The 16,490-nt window shown below is 43.3% G+C and overlaps 2 protein-coding genes across 2 annotated transcripts in view; one reads left to right on the plus strand and one right to left on the minus strand.

Moving 5' to 3' along the window:
• Window positions 1-3,713: 3,713 nt before the first annotated feature.
• Window positions 3,714-5,088, plus strand: IQCF2 (IQ motif containing F2). Its single transcript, XM_049863218.1, has 3 exons — window positions 3,714-3,731; window positions 3,907-4,004; window positions 4,728-5,088. The coding sequence occupies exons 1-3, from the start codon at window positions 3,714-3,716 to the stop codon at window positions 5,086-5,088; spliced, it is 477 nt and encodes a 158-aa protein (XP_049719175.1).
• An 8,180-nt stretch (window positions 5,089-13,268) lies between these two features.
• The window catches only part of LOC126064242 (IQ domain-containing protein F5-like), a 42,619-nt gene continuing 39,397 nt past the window's right edge, over window positions 13,269-16,490 (minus strand). Inside the window, exon 2 of the mRNA XM_049863075.1 lies at window positions 13,269-13,776. Within this exon, the coding sequence (XP_049719032.1) occupies window positions 13,337-13,759 (423 nt within the window). The 5' untranslated portion in view covers window positions 13,760-13,776 and the 3' untranslated portion in view covers window positions 13,269-13,336. The remainder of the gene's footprint in view (window positions 13,777-16,490) is intronic.

Here is a 16,490-nt window from a genome sequence, read left to right on the forward strand (position 1 = left end):
GCCCCTAGAACAGTGTCTGGCTCAACTATAGGTGAAAGAATTTTCTATTAAAGATTTTTACAAGTAGAGTAATGTCAGCAAAAATGGTGGAGTAAGGACCTCCAAAAGTTTGCCCCTCCATAAAAGCAAAAAAAAAAAACCTGCCCAAAATTGTCAGAATCAACATCTTTGGAACTTTGGAAATTAACCAAAGGTTTGCAGCAACTCGGGAAGTATTTATTGAAGAAAAACAGGTGACTCTTGGTTAAGAACAGCAAGATTTGTAGCATTTTAATTTGCTCTAGTCCCATCTCCCACTCTCCAGCTCAGTGGTAGCCTTGGAAATTAACAGTCTGAATTCCAGACCAGCTTGGCACTCACTGGAGGAAGAAAAAGAAGGAGGGAACTGTTTCAAAGCTTCATTCCCGAAGAATTGACTTTATCTGACCTGGAAAGGTTCCTGGGTGGCTCAAACAATTTGCGCTAGACTACCCACCTAAAGGCTGGTGATTGAAACCCACCCAGTGGTGATGCAGAAGAAAGCCCTGGTAATCTGCTTCTGTAAAGATTACAGCCAAGAAAATCCTATGGAGCAGTTCTACTCTGTAACACTTCAGTTGCCACAAGACGGAAGGGCAATGGGTTTGGGTTTTTCAGATTTGGTGGTTATTTCCTTTTTCATTCCACTTTTGCTCTCTTTCTTTCTAGATCAGGTTTATGAGTATTATCTTTAATACTGGTCTTTTCAAAATACTGTCTTTTTAACTTACCTTCTGCTACTAACTTTCATTTCCTAGTTTATTGATTTGATTTTTTAATCTTTATTTTTCTGCTTTCTAGATTCATTTGGCTGATTGGGCTCTCTTTTTCTAGTTTTTTAAAGATATACTGAGGTGGAACAAAGTGGGAGGCCTCACTCTACCTGATTTTAGAACCTATTATACTTCCACCGTAGTCAAAACAGCCTGGTACTGGTACAACAACAGATACATAGACCAATGGAACAGAATTGAGAATCCAGACATAAACCCATCCACATATGAGCAGCTGATATTTGACAAAAGCCCAAAGTCAGTTAAAAAGGGAAAAGATGGACTTTTTAACAAATGGTGCTGGCATAACTGGATATCCATCTGCAAAAAAATGAAACAAGACCCATACCTCATACCATGCATAAAAACTAACTCAAAAGGATCAAAGACCTAGATATAAAATCTAAAACAATAAAGATCATGGAAGAAAAAATAGGGACAATGCTAGGACCCCTAATATATGACATAAACAGTATATAAAACATCACTAAAATGCAGAAGAGAAATTAGATAACTGGGAGCTCCCAAAAACAAAACACCTATGCTCATCCAGTGACTTCACCAAAAGAGTAAAAAGATTACCTACAGACTGGGAAAAAGTTTTTAGCTATGACATTTTTAATCAGCATCTGATCTCTAAAATCTACATGATACTGTAAAAGCTCAACTACAAAAAGACAACCCAATTAAAAAATGGGCAAAGGATATGAACAGACACTTCACTAAAGAAGACATTCAGGTAGCTAACAGATAAATGAGGAAATGCTCACGATCATTAGCCATTAGAAAAATTCAAATCAAAACTACAATGAGATTCCATCTCACTCCAACAAGGCTGGCATTAAACCAAAAAACAATAATAAATGTTGGAGAGTTGTGCAGACTAGAACACTTACACACTGCTGGTGGGAAGGTAAAATGGTACAACCACTTCGGAAATGGATTTGGTGCTTCCTTAAAAAGCTGGAAATAGAACTACCATACTATCCAGCAATCCCACTCCTTGGAATATATCCTAGAGAAATAAGAGCCTTTACAAGAACAGATACATGCACACCCGTGTTCATTGCAGCACTGTTCACAACAGCAAAAAGATGGAAGCAACCAAGGTGCCCATCAACAGATGAATGGATAAATTATGGTATAGTCACACAATGGAATACTACACTTCGATAAAGAACAGTGATGAATCCATGAAACATTTCATAACATGGAGGAATCTGGAAGGCATTATGCTGAGTGAAATTAGTCAGTTGCAAAAGGACTAATATTGTATAAGACCACTGTTATAAGAACTGGAGAAATAGTTTAAACAGAGAAGAAAATATTCTTTGATGGTTACAAGACGGGGGGAGGGAAGGATGGAGAGAAAAGGGTTTTCACTAATTAGATAGTAGATAAGAACTATTTTAGGTGAAGGGAAAGACAACACACAATACAGAAGAGGTCAGCACAACTGGAATAACCAAAAGCTAAGAAGTTTCCTGAATAAACTGAATGCTTCAAAGGCCAGCATAGCAGGGGCGGAGGTTTGGGGACCATAGTTTCAGGGGACATCTAAGTCAATTGGCATTGTAAAATCTATTAAGAAAACATTCTGCATCCCACTTTGGAGAGTGGCATCTGGGGTCTTAAATGCTAGTAAGTGGCCATCTAAGATGCATCGATTGGTCTCAATCCACCTGGAACAAAGGAGAATGAAAAACGCCAAAGATACAAGGTAATTATGAGCCCAGGAGACAGAAAGGGCCACATAAACCGGAGACTACATCAGCTTGAGACCAGAGGAACTAGACGGTGCCTGGCTAAAATCGATGACTGCCCTGAAGGGGAACACAATAGAGAGCCCCCAAGGGAACAGGAGAGCAGTGGGATGCAGACCTCAAATTCTCATAAAAAGATCAGACTTATTGGTCTGACTGAGACTAGAAGGACCCCAGAGGTCATGGTCCCCAGACCTTCTGTTAACCCAAGACAGGAACCATTCCCAAAACCAAGTCTTCAAACAGGGATTGGACTAGACTATGGGATAGAAAATGATACTGGCGAGGAGTGAGCTTCTGAGATGAAGTAGACACATGAGACTACGTGGGCAGCAGCTCCTGACTGGAGAAGGGATGAGAGAACAGAGGGGTCAGAAGCTGGCCGAATGGACACTAAAAAGGAGACTGGAGGGAAGGAGTGTGCTGTCTCATCAGAGGGAGAGCAACTAGGAGTATATACCAAGATGTATATAAGTATTGGTATGGAAGACTGACTTGGTTTGTAAACTTTCACTTGAAGCACAATAAAAATTAAAAACATATATATGCACAGCAAAAAAAAAAAAGATACACTGAGGTACTGAAATCCGAGTCAAGAGAAAATAAACAAACAAAAAAAAACCACTGCCATCAAGTTGATTCCGACTTATAGTGACCCTATAAAGGAGTAGAACTGCCCCCTAGAGTTTCCAAGGAGTGCCTGGTGGATTCAAACTTTTGACCTTTTGGTTAGCAGCCATAGTGCTTAACCACTACGCCAGGAGGGTTTCCCAAGAAAGGACAGGAGGTGTTTAAGTCTGTCAAGACAGTCCAGACCTAGGTGGGATATCTTGCCATGGTCCCTCCTTTTCTTCTCTGTGACTGATAATGAGACGGGATTGTGGATGGACTTCATGGGAGGAGAACCCTGGTGTGAAACAGAGCTCAAATGCCCTAATATCCTGGACTCTGGCACATCTCTGACAGGAGGAAAGTAGATACGTATGATAAGTTCCCAGGAGGCTTGTTTCTGACAGAGACTCAACTGTGTGGCAGGTGTCCTAATCCTTATATCATAGTTGCAATTGTGAACTCATAGCTCTCCCCCTCACTCATCTTACTCATACCAGGCCTTGGAAAGCAGAGAAATCAGGGCTAATGAAACATCTATAGACAAGTCATGGGGATTCAATTTTGTGTAAGAGACATGGCCACATATACCAAGAGGGCTGGGGGTGGGAGAGAATCACCCTGGACTTTGTAAGTCTTGGGGAAAGAGGAGACGCTAAGGCCTTTGTGCCTTTGTGCAAAGCCATAGGGAGAAACATCGGTCTTAACCCACTCATGCATTTCCCATTTAAATCTGATTATAGAAGGACGGCAATTTCATTACAATTGTAATTGAGAGTGTAGAAGAGACAATAGAATGGCAGCAGAAGAAGAAGCTTGTCAAGGTAGGCAAAAACTCCATGTAGTTAAGAGAAACCCAGAACGTTAAAATCTGTGCCCTAAGGGTGTGAGATTGTGTCTTTTAGGGATCCAGAGTCTAAAGTAATGAAGGTTCAACTCAATATTGGCTCATTTTCCCTCCATCCCCATCCCTGAGTCTGGGTTTGGCTGTGATATGGAGAGTGGCTGGGGAGAATGAAAACCATCAAGAAATGTATAGGCTGGAAGGTGAGAATGTTCAAAATATGGGCAGGCTGGGAGTAGACTATAGGGCGAGAGTGTGAAAATCCATCACAGTATCACAGTACATTGCCGTGACAGAGAGGTCAGCCAGTGGTGGTTTGGGACTGGAATTAGCAGAGAATAACTAGGCAAAACTACAGTGAGGTCAAACTTCCCAAACCCAATTAACACTGAACAGGTGGAGTGTGACTAAGTCTCTCACACCCCTAATGTATCTTTCTAGCTACTAATTGCTTTTTCCCTGATCTATGTACCTGTGAGGTATCAAGGGGTCTGTAACTCTGAGTACAAGGTGATGTGTCCATAATGGCAGAGGCAGACTACCATCCTAGTTTTCTAGCTCCAAGTCAATGTCGTGCTAACTCCCCTGAACTCTCTGAGGAAAGGTTGACTGTTGAGAGAACCCAGGCCTCTCCTAGGAAGACCCTGGAAGCTGGTGGCAGGAAGTTGCCTGAGTGGCCTCTTTTATCTCTGCCTAGAAATATACAAGGAAAAGAGACAGGGCAGCTAGAAAGATTCAGGCCTGGTGGCGTGGCACACTGGTGCGCCGAACGCTGCTGCACGCGGCCCTCAGTGCCTGGATCATTCAGTGCTGGTGGCGGCTGATGCTGGCAAGGCAGCTGGAGAGGAAGCGGCGCGCAGCCCTGATTGCTTATGCAAAGAAAGAGTGGGCAGTGGTTAAGCTTCAGTCTTTGGTCCGTATGTGGCGCATCCACTGGCGATACTGCCAGGTGCTCAACGCTATCTATGTCATCCAATGCCACTGGAAATGCCACACCTGCCAGACCTGCTCACTGCTCCGGGGCCACTGTGTGGTCACAACTACTCACCTGCAGTTCCACATTGAGGTCATTAATCCCTAAAGACTGGTGAGAAGGGGCATTGTGTTGCCTATGCCCAGTAAAGGTCTAACGAACCTGATCTGCTGTGTCTCATGATGTCTCAGATATCTAGTGCTGCTATAAAAGAAATACCACAAGTGGATGGCTTTAACGAAGAGAAATTTATTTTCCCACAGTCTAGTAGCTACAAGTCCAAATTCAGGGTGTCATTTCCAGGGGAAGGCTTTCTCTCTCTGTCAGCTCTGGAGGAAGATCTTTGCCATCAGCCTTCTCCTGGTCTAGGAGCTTCTCTGCACAGGAATCCCAGGTCCAAAGGATGTGCTCTGATCCTGGCGCTGCTTCCTTGGTGGTATGAGGTCCCCCACTCTCTGCTCGCTTCTCTTTCCTTTTATCTCTTATAAGATAAAAGATGGTACAGGCCACACCCCAGGGAAACTCTCTTTACATTGGATCAGGGATGTGACCTTAGTAAAAGTGTTACAATCCCACCCTAATCCTCTTTAGTATAAAATTACAATCACAAAATGGAGGATAACCACACAATACAGGGAATCAGGGCCTAACCAAGTTGACACATATTTTGGGGGACACAATTTAATCTATGACACATGGTCTCTCCAGTGCCTAGGAATCTTGGGATTTAGGCCTTGCTATCTTCTTTTCTTGGAAAAGAAGTTTGCGCCCTGTGCCCATGAACCCTGCTGTGGACTGACAATGGCCGTATGCCAGTAACCCAGCTGTCAAAACAGAAACTGAGGCCCCAGTTTGCCCTGATATATGGGAGAGCCAGAGGTTTCAATTCCTTGTCCTGCCCATTTCCGTCTTCTTGCCCAAGGAGCTGGGAGATGGGTGGGCTCCATTGTCCTGAAGACTCTGGGCACCTTTGAGCATAAGAATGAACTCTGTCAGCTTAGAGGGTGAGCTGGAGTCTGGGGTGCATCAATTTGCTCTTTAGCAAACACAAAGAGAGAATGCCAACGTTTGGCTGACACTTCTGGGAGCAGTGCAAGACATTAGTGGTGGGTGGGTTAACCTGGGTGATGACTCTGGGGACTAGTAGAAAACAAGAGTTCAGAGCACCTCAACTCTGTCTCCACAATTCCCTCACCGGAATTCCTCTCCCCAAAGAAGATGCCACAAACAAGGCTACCTCTGGTAGCATTCCTATCCATATACTTGTCTCCACCAGTCCCTACTTCTTAGCCCTAATAAACCATTTCCGCTGCTCTCCTCAACCACTCACTCCCATGGTCATAGTAAAGCAGCGCTGTTCAATCGTATTTCTGTGATGACGGAACTGTTCTATGTCTGTGCTGTCTGTTACGGTAGCCACCAGCCACACGTGGTTGTGGAGCACTTGAACTGTGCCTAGTACAACCATGAGCTGAATGTTTTATTTAATTTAATTTTAATTAATTTAAGTTTAAATAGGCATACACAGCTAGTGCTGCTTTATTGGATAGTGTGGCTCTAGACCTCACCATCACTAATAACTGTATTATTGCCAAAATCTTCTTCTAGTGTTCTATTCTCAGATTATTCTCTTTCCAGTTCACCTTTATAATATTCCCAATCGAGTGTACCTTCGGCTGAGATAAGGTATTTCGATCTATTGACCTTACCAATTTTGTTACAGCTTTCACTCCTGACATCCGCCCGCATCTTTCTTTACCCAGTTTAGATTTTGTGGTTAATTATTATAATCACTGTGCTGCACAACTTGACCGCCACTGGCCCTCTGTCTCTCTGCAAACAACATGTTCACGATGAACCCAACCATCACTTTGCTCTGTGCTTACAGAAGAGTGAAGCATGGCTGGAGCAAAACGACCAACCTGCTGCATGGTCTCAGTTTATACTTACGACTACAGGTCTCGACTGAAAAATTTTCCCAATAAATTTCTCATATGTTTGTGTTTCCATTTTCTGAGTTAAATAATCCATACTGTCTCCTCTCCAAATGTCCAACTCTAAATTCTTCTCCCCTTGAAGACAGATTATGATATCACCACACACCTAACTGAGAAAATGGGAATTGACTGTACCTCCATTTCTCTACCACCTTATCTTCTATCCCAGCTGCATCTGGACTATACTTGCTGCCTTCCCTCCAGTTGAAATGAATGGTCTTGGCCCAATCAAAGGCCAAAGCCTCCACTACCCTACTGCCTTCTGAAGGTGTTTGGCCCTGCACTCATAGTGCTTTTATCTAAATTATTAATGCCTACATCTTCCATCTTTAAAAAATATTCTTTGACCAACATCTGTTGCAGTATTTGCTCCTCCTCATATCAAAACATGTCATCACTGTTTCTACGTCTATTCCTCTCATTTTTGTCTCAACTCATTCCAGTCATGCTTCTATCCTTTTCCCTCCACTAAGACTACACTGAGCAGCAGCATCAGTGTTACAACTGGCCAAAGCCAGTGGTTACTTCTATTTTTACCTTATGTGTCATCTCTGCATTAGGCTACAGAGTTGATTAAAACCAAAACCAATTCTGACTCATGGCAACCTGGTGTGTGTCAGAATAGAAGTGTGCTCCACAGGTTTTTTTTCCTTTAAAAAATATTTTATTTATTTATGAGTGAACATCCATTCAGTTATCAATGGCTGATTTTTCGAAAGTACATTGCCAAGCCCTACTTCCCAGGCATCTCTGGGTGGACTTGAACCTCCATCCTTTCAGTTAGCAGCTGAGTGTGACACACAAGCGAAATTACAAAATACTTGGTGATGAATAAAAATGAAACTCAACATACCAAAACTTATGGAATGAAGCAAAGGCAGTCCTCCAAGTGAAATTTATAACTGTAAATGTCTATGGTAAAAAAGAAGATCTTATATCAATAACCTATTGTTATACCTTGAGGAAATAGAAGAAGAGCAAACAAAACCCAAAGCTACCAGAAAGAGGGAAATAAAAAAGGTCAGTGATGAGAAAAATGAATTAGAGCATAGAAGAAAAAAGAGAATCTGTTAAACCAAAAGTTGGTTCTTTGAAAAGATCAATAAAATTGAGAGCCCTTTAGCTAACGGACTAAGGAAAAACAGAAGATGCGAACAACTAAAATGAGAAATGAAAGTGGGGATATTACTAATGACTTTACAGAAATAAAAAATATTATAAGAGAAAAAAATACTGTGAACAATTGTTTGCCAACAAATTAGATAATCTCAATGAAATGGACAAATCCTTAAATAAATGTTTATTCTCTATCTCAGATTCTTAGCCAGTTGTGCCTCAGTTCCACACAACCTTATTGTTACAGCTTTGTAACGCACTTGATATGTGACCAAATGTGTTCCCACCCCCTTATCTCTTCTTTTTGCAAAATTGTTTTAGCCAGTTGTGGACATTTACTCTTCAATATGATGTTTTAAATCAGTTTTTCAAGTTCCTGATGAAATTTTTGTTGGAAATGAGTTTAATTTATAGATTAACTTGGAGATAATTGAAAACTTTACTGTGTTAAGTCATTCCATCAATAAACATAGTATATGTCTCCATTTATTCAGCCCTTTTATATCCTGAGCTGGGTCACTATGAGTTGGGCTGGACTCGAAGGTAATGGGTTTTTTTGGTGGGCAAAAGTGGGATATGTAACATCCAGGACATTCTCTTAAAGGAAAGGATCATGTTCTTCTCATCTTTCCTCCTTGCTGCTGGCTGCACTGTGGATATAATTGTTGAATTTGAAGCAGCCATCTTGTGTCATGAAGTGGCCTTGGAAATGAAGGTCACACATAGCAGAAAAACAAGTAGGAAGAGGCCAATATTCCTCAGCCTATGGAGCGCCATACCATGTGTGATGGTCAAGGTTATGTGTCAACTTGGTTAGGCCATGATTCTCGGTGGTTTGGCAGACATTATGTAATCATCCTACATTTTCTGACCTAACGTGAGCAGCCGATCAGTTGAAAAGGGAGTTTTCTTGGGGGTATGGCTTGCATCTGATATATACGAATGTTTTTGCAAAGCTCACTCTCTCTAGATTCTGCATCTGATTTGTCACCCTCTGACTTCTGGTTCTGGGGACATGACCCTACAATCTGACCTGGAGATTTTGGGATTCACCAGCCCCCACAGCCCTGTGAGCCAGCAGCCTTCTGCCTGATGTACTAATTTTGAGTTTGTCAGCCCTTGCAACCATATGTGTCAGGAGAAGCCTCCAGCCTAATGCCTGACCCATGGATTTGGGACTTGCCAGCCTCCACAACTGTATGAGCCATTTCCCTGAAGTAAATCTTTCTGTATACTTCTTGTTTTGCTCCTCTAGATAACCCAGCCTAAGACACCATGCCTGGCTTATATGGAAAAGAGAAATAAACTTCCAATTTGTTTCAACCATTATCACTTTGGGTGTGCTGTCATTCACTGTCGACCTTAATCCTAAATGTCAAGCTCTACTCCAGTTGTTCTCAAAGTGGGGTCTCCAGAACAGCAGTCTCAGCATCACCTGAGAACTTGGTAGAAGCACAAATTCTTGGGACCCAGACATACTTAATCAGAACACTGGGAATGGACTAAGCAGTCTGCTTTAACAAGACCTCCATATGCTTGTGATGTAGACTAAAGTTTGAGGAGCACTGCTCTAAATTAATTTCTCTCTTAGGCCCATCACCCACAGTAGGATCTCTGCACGGGAAGGTTGCCCACTTTTCTTCAGGAGGCAGAACTCAGAGTTACATTGGAAATGAAGTTTGCCATACATATGTTTTGCATAAGTGCGGTACAGGGCAGGAGAAAAACCTGACCAGGTCACATATCTCTAATGTGATTATTTAACGAACAGCCTGATGATTACCTAGGGCTCTTCCTGCTAACTTGTTGAACTAAGCAAATTACAAAACTCCATGTTTTGCTTTCAAGTGACCAATCCATGATTGACTCACACTCGGGCCATTCTAATTCTAGATGATTAGCTGATTTATCTATCCATTTGCACCACATTCTCTTTTTACCACTACCACCTGGAAGTAGCTTTACAAAAATGTTCTGGTATTCTGGGCCCATTAAATGGGAGATAATTCCACAATTATTGTCAGTAATTCCCTAAGCCACTTCCTAAAAACCAGCTCACATAAAACTCAATTCAGTTTCATTAATCTGCTGAGATGTCTGACTTGTTTGCTATCTTTCTTAGCAGACTGACAAGTAAAAAATGACTCACAAAAATAAGAATTCTCATAGTAGAGCTAGGTGTAGCTTCAGGCATGGCTGAATCCAGGGACCCTAAAGGAGTTCTTAAGACTTTGTCTCTTTCTTTCCATCTTATGGTTCTCCTTTCCTCCCTGCTGGTTCCATTCTCAGCAAGCTATTTCCACGTAGTAGCTCCCAGCACCTCAGGATTCATAATCTTAATAGTTCCAGTAGTCCCAACACAGCACCAGAACTGAGTCTCATTGGCCTGGCTTGGCCATCAGTGAGCCAATCACTGTGGCCTTATGGATAAAGTGTCCTAATATTCCTTTAAACACTTGCACACTCTAGACTGAGTCTGTGCTCAGTAAATGCTCTGTCACCCACGAGCAACTGCATTGGCAGCTTCTCAGAGGCTTCTCCATCCCACTTGTCTAGGGCTCTTGGAGAGTAGTGGGTAATTAGGGTTTAGAAGAACAGAGCTATGTCTGTGGATTGTCAGGTTAAATATTAATGACCTGCCAGCAACTTACTGATTCAGAAACCCAGTGGGGCAGAGAAACAGACACAAACAGACATGAGATTATGAGACATGCAGACAAAGGAAAGCAACAGCTGAGGAAGGTAAGGAGTTAATTACAGATATAAAAAAAGTGAGAGAAAAATATAAGAGAGAGAGATATGGAGATACAGAGACAGAAACCAAGAGAGGTAGAGTCAGAAATAGAGTTGTATAGACAGAAGAAATAGAGAAGCAACCACCACCACCCAATACAGATACACATACATGCATGTGCACCCACCCACATACACACACAGAAAAATTGCCAGAAAGAAATACTAACTCAGAGAGGCTAAGAACACATGTGTCTTAGTCATCTAGTGCTGCTGTAACAGAAATACCACAAGTGGATGGCTTTAACAAAGAGAAATTTATTCTCTCACAGTCTAGGAGGCTAGATTCTGAATTCAGGGTGCCAGCTCCAGGGGAAGGCTTTCTCTCTCTGTCGATTCTGGGGAAGGTCCTTGTCATCAGTCTTTCCGTGGTCTAGGAGCTTCTCGGGGCAGGAAGACCAAAGGGTCCAAAGGATGCACTCTGCTCCCGGCTCTTGTTTCTTGGTGGCGTGAGGTCCCCCCATCCTTCTGCTCACTTCTCGTTACCAGGTGGAAACACCAGATTCTTGCTCGGCATGACTTGTATTGGCCAATAAACAAGAGACCGAGGTGGGAGAACAGGAAAGGCACCTTTATTTCATTGTACAAGGAAAAGGAGTCAGTCAGAGCTGCTGCTGCCAAGACTGTTCCTCAGGAGCTACCAGACAAGTTACTGTTAAGGGGCTTACAAATAGGGAGTTCATACAAGTTATGTCAGCAACATTCTGAATCATACTATACAGGCGCAATGGGGTTTACATATAACCCCCAAGCAAAAGCAGAATTCAAATGCAAAGCTAGTGGGGGAGAAAGCCCAGCAGAGGAAACAGGATTTTTAATACAACACTGTGGGAACTCTGTCTCACTCTTTTATATTTCAAAATAAATTGACTAAGACACAACCTAATCTTGTAAATTGAGTCCTGCCTCATTAACACAATTGCCTCTGATCCTGCCTCATTAACATCATAGAGGTAAGATTTACAACACTTAAGAAAATCACATCAGATGACAAAGTGGTAGATAATCACACAATACTAGGAATCATGGTTTAGCCAAGTTGACACACATTTTGGGGGTACACAACACAATCCACAACAACATGTCTATTGGGTATGATGAATCTGGGATCTTGGCCAAGAGAACCGTTTAGGGATGGGACAGTTTTTTCTAGAGAAGAATTTACTATGGCAAAGCCACAAATCCCAGACCTGGGTAGGCTCATGTATTCATTCATTACATAAATATTCATTGAGCACCTACTGTGTGTCAGACACTGTTCTAGGTCCTGGGAACGCAGCACTGAACTCAAAGTCCCTGCTGTCCTGGGGCTCACCTTGTAGTGGGGGAAACAGAAAATTAACAAACGATGAAATAGGATCACTCAGCACTTAAAAATGATAAGGGCTATGTAAACAGAAAAGCAGAGTCAGGAGCTATAACATAACCATGGAGGGAAGGAAGAACTATTTAGAGAAGGTGGTCAAGGAAGATCTCTCTGAGGAAATGGCATTTGAGCAGAGACAAACCTGAATGAAGTGCTCAGCCTAAAAGAAGACAATGCTAGGAGAGGAGGAAACAAGTACCATGTTCTGAGATGGGAACATGCTTGGGATATTTGATAAATATCAGAGTGGCCAGAGAGGACCATAAGAGGATGAGTGATAGGTTGTTGAGTTCAGAGAGCTGGCCAAGGCCAGACCATTTAGGACTATGTGGACCATGAAGAGGGCTTTTGATTTTGTTCTAAATTTAATCAGAAGACATTGGATTAAGAGCAAAAGATACACAACCTCCCTCTTTCTCCCAACCAAAAAAACCAAACCCATTGCCGTCAATTCCAACTCACAGTGACCCTACAGGACAGCATAGAACTGCCCCATAGGGTTTCCAAGGAGCGTCTGGTGGATTCGAACTGCTGACCTTTTGGTTAGCAGCCATAGCTCTTAACCACTGTGACGCCAGGGTTCCCACACAACTCCAGGGGGGGCACCATTAACTTAGATCACAAGGGGAATGAGGCTAACTGGAGTTGGACAACATGAGGGCTGTGTACCACCAATGCTCCTCCTTATGGCCACCATCACCACCACTAGTTGCTATGGAGTAGAGACCAACATGTGGTGACCTCATATGTGTCAGAGAGGAACTGTATTTCACAGGATTTTCAACAGCAATTTTTTGAAAGTAGATCACCGGGCCTTTCTTCCAAGGTGTCTCTGGAGGGACTAAAACCACCAACCTTTTGGTTAGCAGCTGAGCACATTAACCCTGCACACCTCCAGACATGACTAATTTATCACAGTCCCTGCTCATCCCTCACTGGCCTCTCAGAATCACAGGCCCTGCTGATTTCTCAAAGCTGACTTGTGAGATTTCAAGTATTTGCCATTATTAGCTCAGACAATGAATTCCTGGGGAAAAAATATCCGACAGAGAGACCTGAGGACACAGAGATACAGCAGACCTGGTCATTCCTTTATTGGAAGGGGTATGCATTGCGTCACCCTATAAGCCTGTGAACCCAACGAGATTTCAAGTTGAAGATTCAGTAGGTTTGCTTTGAGTTCATAGTGGCCCTGGATAAAGCCACGGGTGTGGCAATTACGCCAACGCCAGTAGGCCTGGATGATGCGGACAGCATTGAGCAGGCGGCAATAAGGCGCGCGGATGCGCCACATGCGGAACCAGGCCTGCACCCTGACGGCTGCCCATTCTCGCCGTGCGTAGTTCTCCAGTGCTGCCTGCCGCCTCTTGGTTAGCAGGTTTGCCAGCATCCTCCGCCACCAGCACTGAATGATCCAGGCCCTGAGGGCTGCGTGAAGCAGAGTCCGGCGCACCAGGGTGCCGCGCCACCAGGCCTGGATCAGCACGGTTGCGGCTTCATTCGTCATGGCGTTCTTTTTTGGGTCTTGCAAGGGAAAACAGAGGATATTTAGGAAACACGTACATTTCAGCCCCAGGGTGTGCCAGGAAGGGACCAAGATCTTCAGTCAACAATCACCCCTGCATCCAAAGTTCAGGAGCACTGGGCAGGACACTGAGGAGCCAGAAGCCCAAGCCTGCCTCTACCACTTTCTGGTTAATGGCCTTGGGCGCCCTGTCTTGCCCCTGAGGCTCAGTGTCTTCCTCTGTAAAATGAGAATACATCTGCCTTAGCTACCTTACCCTGTTCTACATGAATCTGGTTGGCCAGTTTAGGACAAGAACACCATGATGTATCAATCAAAGTTACCGTGTTCCACCTGGATTGCCCACCTAGCTGGGATCCACATCCCTTTCCTTCAGACTTGGGGAAGTACCATCTTTTGTTCCTCCTGCCCTCTCACCTCTGACTTCAGCTCAAACCCACAATCTGCTGTCTCTCCTCTGCCACACCAAAACATTAAAAGATTTCTCCAACCCACATGCTTTATTAGGAGCTTAAACTTCAGTTAACACATACATAAGTATGAACATACACTCACTTCTAGACCCAGGCATTTCCCAAGCACAGTCCCCACCTTACACCCCTCAACCCTTCTCCATATCTCAGCCAAACCCACATCTCTTCATCTAAGAAGGGAATGGGGTAAGAGAACAGCCAAGGAGGGGCCAATCCCTGTTTATTCCAGCTCTGTGTACAGTGACCCTTTGTCCCATTTCCCTGGGACATCCTCTGTTTATACTTGTCCTGGTGTGATAATGACAAGTGATCCTTTCACTCACTGAAACATCTCTCTTTGGACAAGAAATTACATGATCACCAACCTTTGGTCACCACCACTGGACCAGAAGGATCAAACATGTCACAGGTCAAGGCTCTCCCCAACACTGTAGAGCCTGGACCCATCCACCCATGGAGAGGTGGGGAGGGCAGTGGTGGTGGTGTGGATGGGGGTATTGGGGGTAGAGTCGCTTCCTCTGCTCACCTTTGCTCCTTCAAGCTCTGCTCTATGTTATTTCATCATTAGCTTCAACTGTAATTTGAAAGGGTACTGTCTTCTGTAACCAAAGTTTTTTTTTTTTTTTTGAGGGGTGGGGGGAACATGGGAGAAAGTGAGGGTGCTCTCTCCACTGCTCAGCACCAAGTCAACCCCAGACTCATCTTCCTGGCCTTTCCTGGAACCATGGAACAGGGTGGGGTGGGGGTGGGGTGTCCCAGCCTGAAGTAACTCTGGGAAACGTAGCCTGCCTTCCCAGCAAGTTTGGGTGAATCTGTCTCTTACACAACATTGAAGGCCCTTGACTTGGGGGTGGGTGGTCAAATCCTCTGAAGACTATACTCTACTAAATTACCCATGGTTAGGAGGTAGATGGTGCCATCTCAGGTCTGTGCTCCTTGTGCTGTGGCTCCAGCAGGAAGAGTGAAGGAAGGGAGAGAGCTGTGATGTCATAAGGGCAGCTATGATGCAGGCACCAGTATGGCTTCCAACAGTTGAACCCCTTCTAAGGGAAAACTAAAAGATCTGTCCTTTCTTTACTGCCAAAATGGCTAGAGCCCTGGATACAAAGACAGAACATCCCACTGACACTAAGGTGTATAATGGTGTTCATTAAAACCTGACTGGTATTCATTAAAATGGATCCTAGTTCATTTAAACAACGCTATACCAAATAAAAGAATGATCAGTAGTTGGAAGATATGGCCTTGATGATAGAAACGATGCTGGAGATTGCATGATTGAATTTTGCAAGACCAACAACTTCTTCATTGCAAATACCTTTTTTCACTAACATGAATGGTGACTATACACATGGATCTCGCCAGATGGAATACACAGGAATCAAATCAACTACAGCTGTGGAAAGAGACCATGGAAAAGCTCAATATCATCAGTCATAACAAGGCCAGGGGCAGACTGCAGATCAGACCCTCAGTTACTCATATACAAGTTCAAACTGAAACTGAAGAAAATTAGAACAAGTCCACGATAGCCAAAGTATGACCTGAATTTAAAGACCATCTCAAGAATAGATTTGATGCGCTGAACACTAATGACCAAAGACCAGATGACTTGTGGAATGACATCAAGGACTTCATACATGAAGAAAGTAAGAGGTCATTAGAAACACAGAAGAGAAAGAAAAGACCTAAATGAGTGTCAGAAGAGACTCTGAAACTTACTCTTGAACATCGAGTAGCTAAAGCAAAAGGAAAAAATACTGAAATAAGAAAGCTGAACAGAAGATTTCAAAGGGCAGCTCGAGAAGACCGAGTATTGCAATGACATGTGCAGACACCTGGAGATAGAAAACCAAAAGGGAAGAACACACTCGGCATTTCTCAAGCTGAAAGAACTGAAGAAAAAATTCAAGCCTCGAGTTGCCATAACAAAGGATTCTACAGGAAAAATATTAAACGATGCAGAAAACATGAAACAAATATGGAAGGAATACACAGAATCAGTATACCAAAAAGAATCAGTCGACTTTCAACCATTTCAAGATGTAGCATATGATCAGGAACTGATGATGCCAAGGGAGGAAGTCCAAGCTGCACTGAAGGCGCTGGTGAAGAACAAGGCTCCAGGAATTGACAGAATATCAACTGAGATGTTTCAACAAACGGATGCAGAACTGGAAGTGCTCACTCGTCTATGCCAAGAAATTTGGAAGACAGCTACCTGGCCAATCAACTGGAAG

This window comes from Elephas maximus, chromosome 20, assembly GCF_024166365.1.
Source record: "Elephas maximus indicus isolate mEleMax1 chromosome 20, mEleMax1 primary haplotype, whole genome shotgun sequence".
NCBI lineage: Eukaryota > Metazoa > Chordata > Mammalia > Proboscidea > Elephantidae > Elephas > Elephas maximus.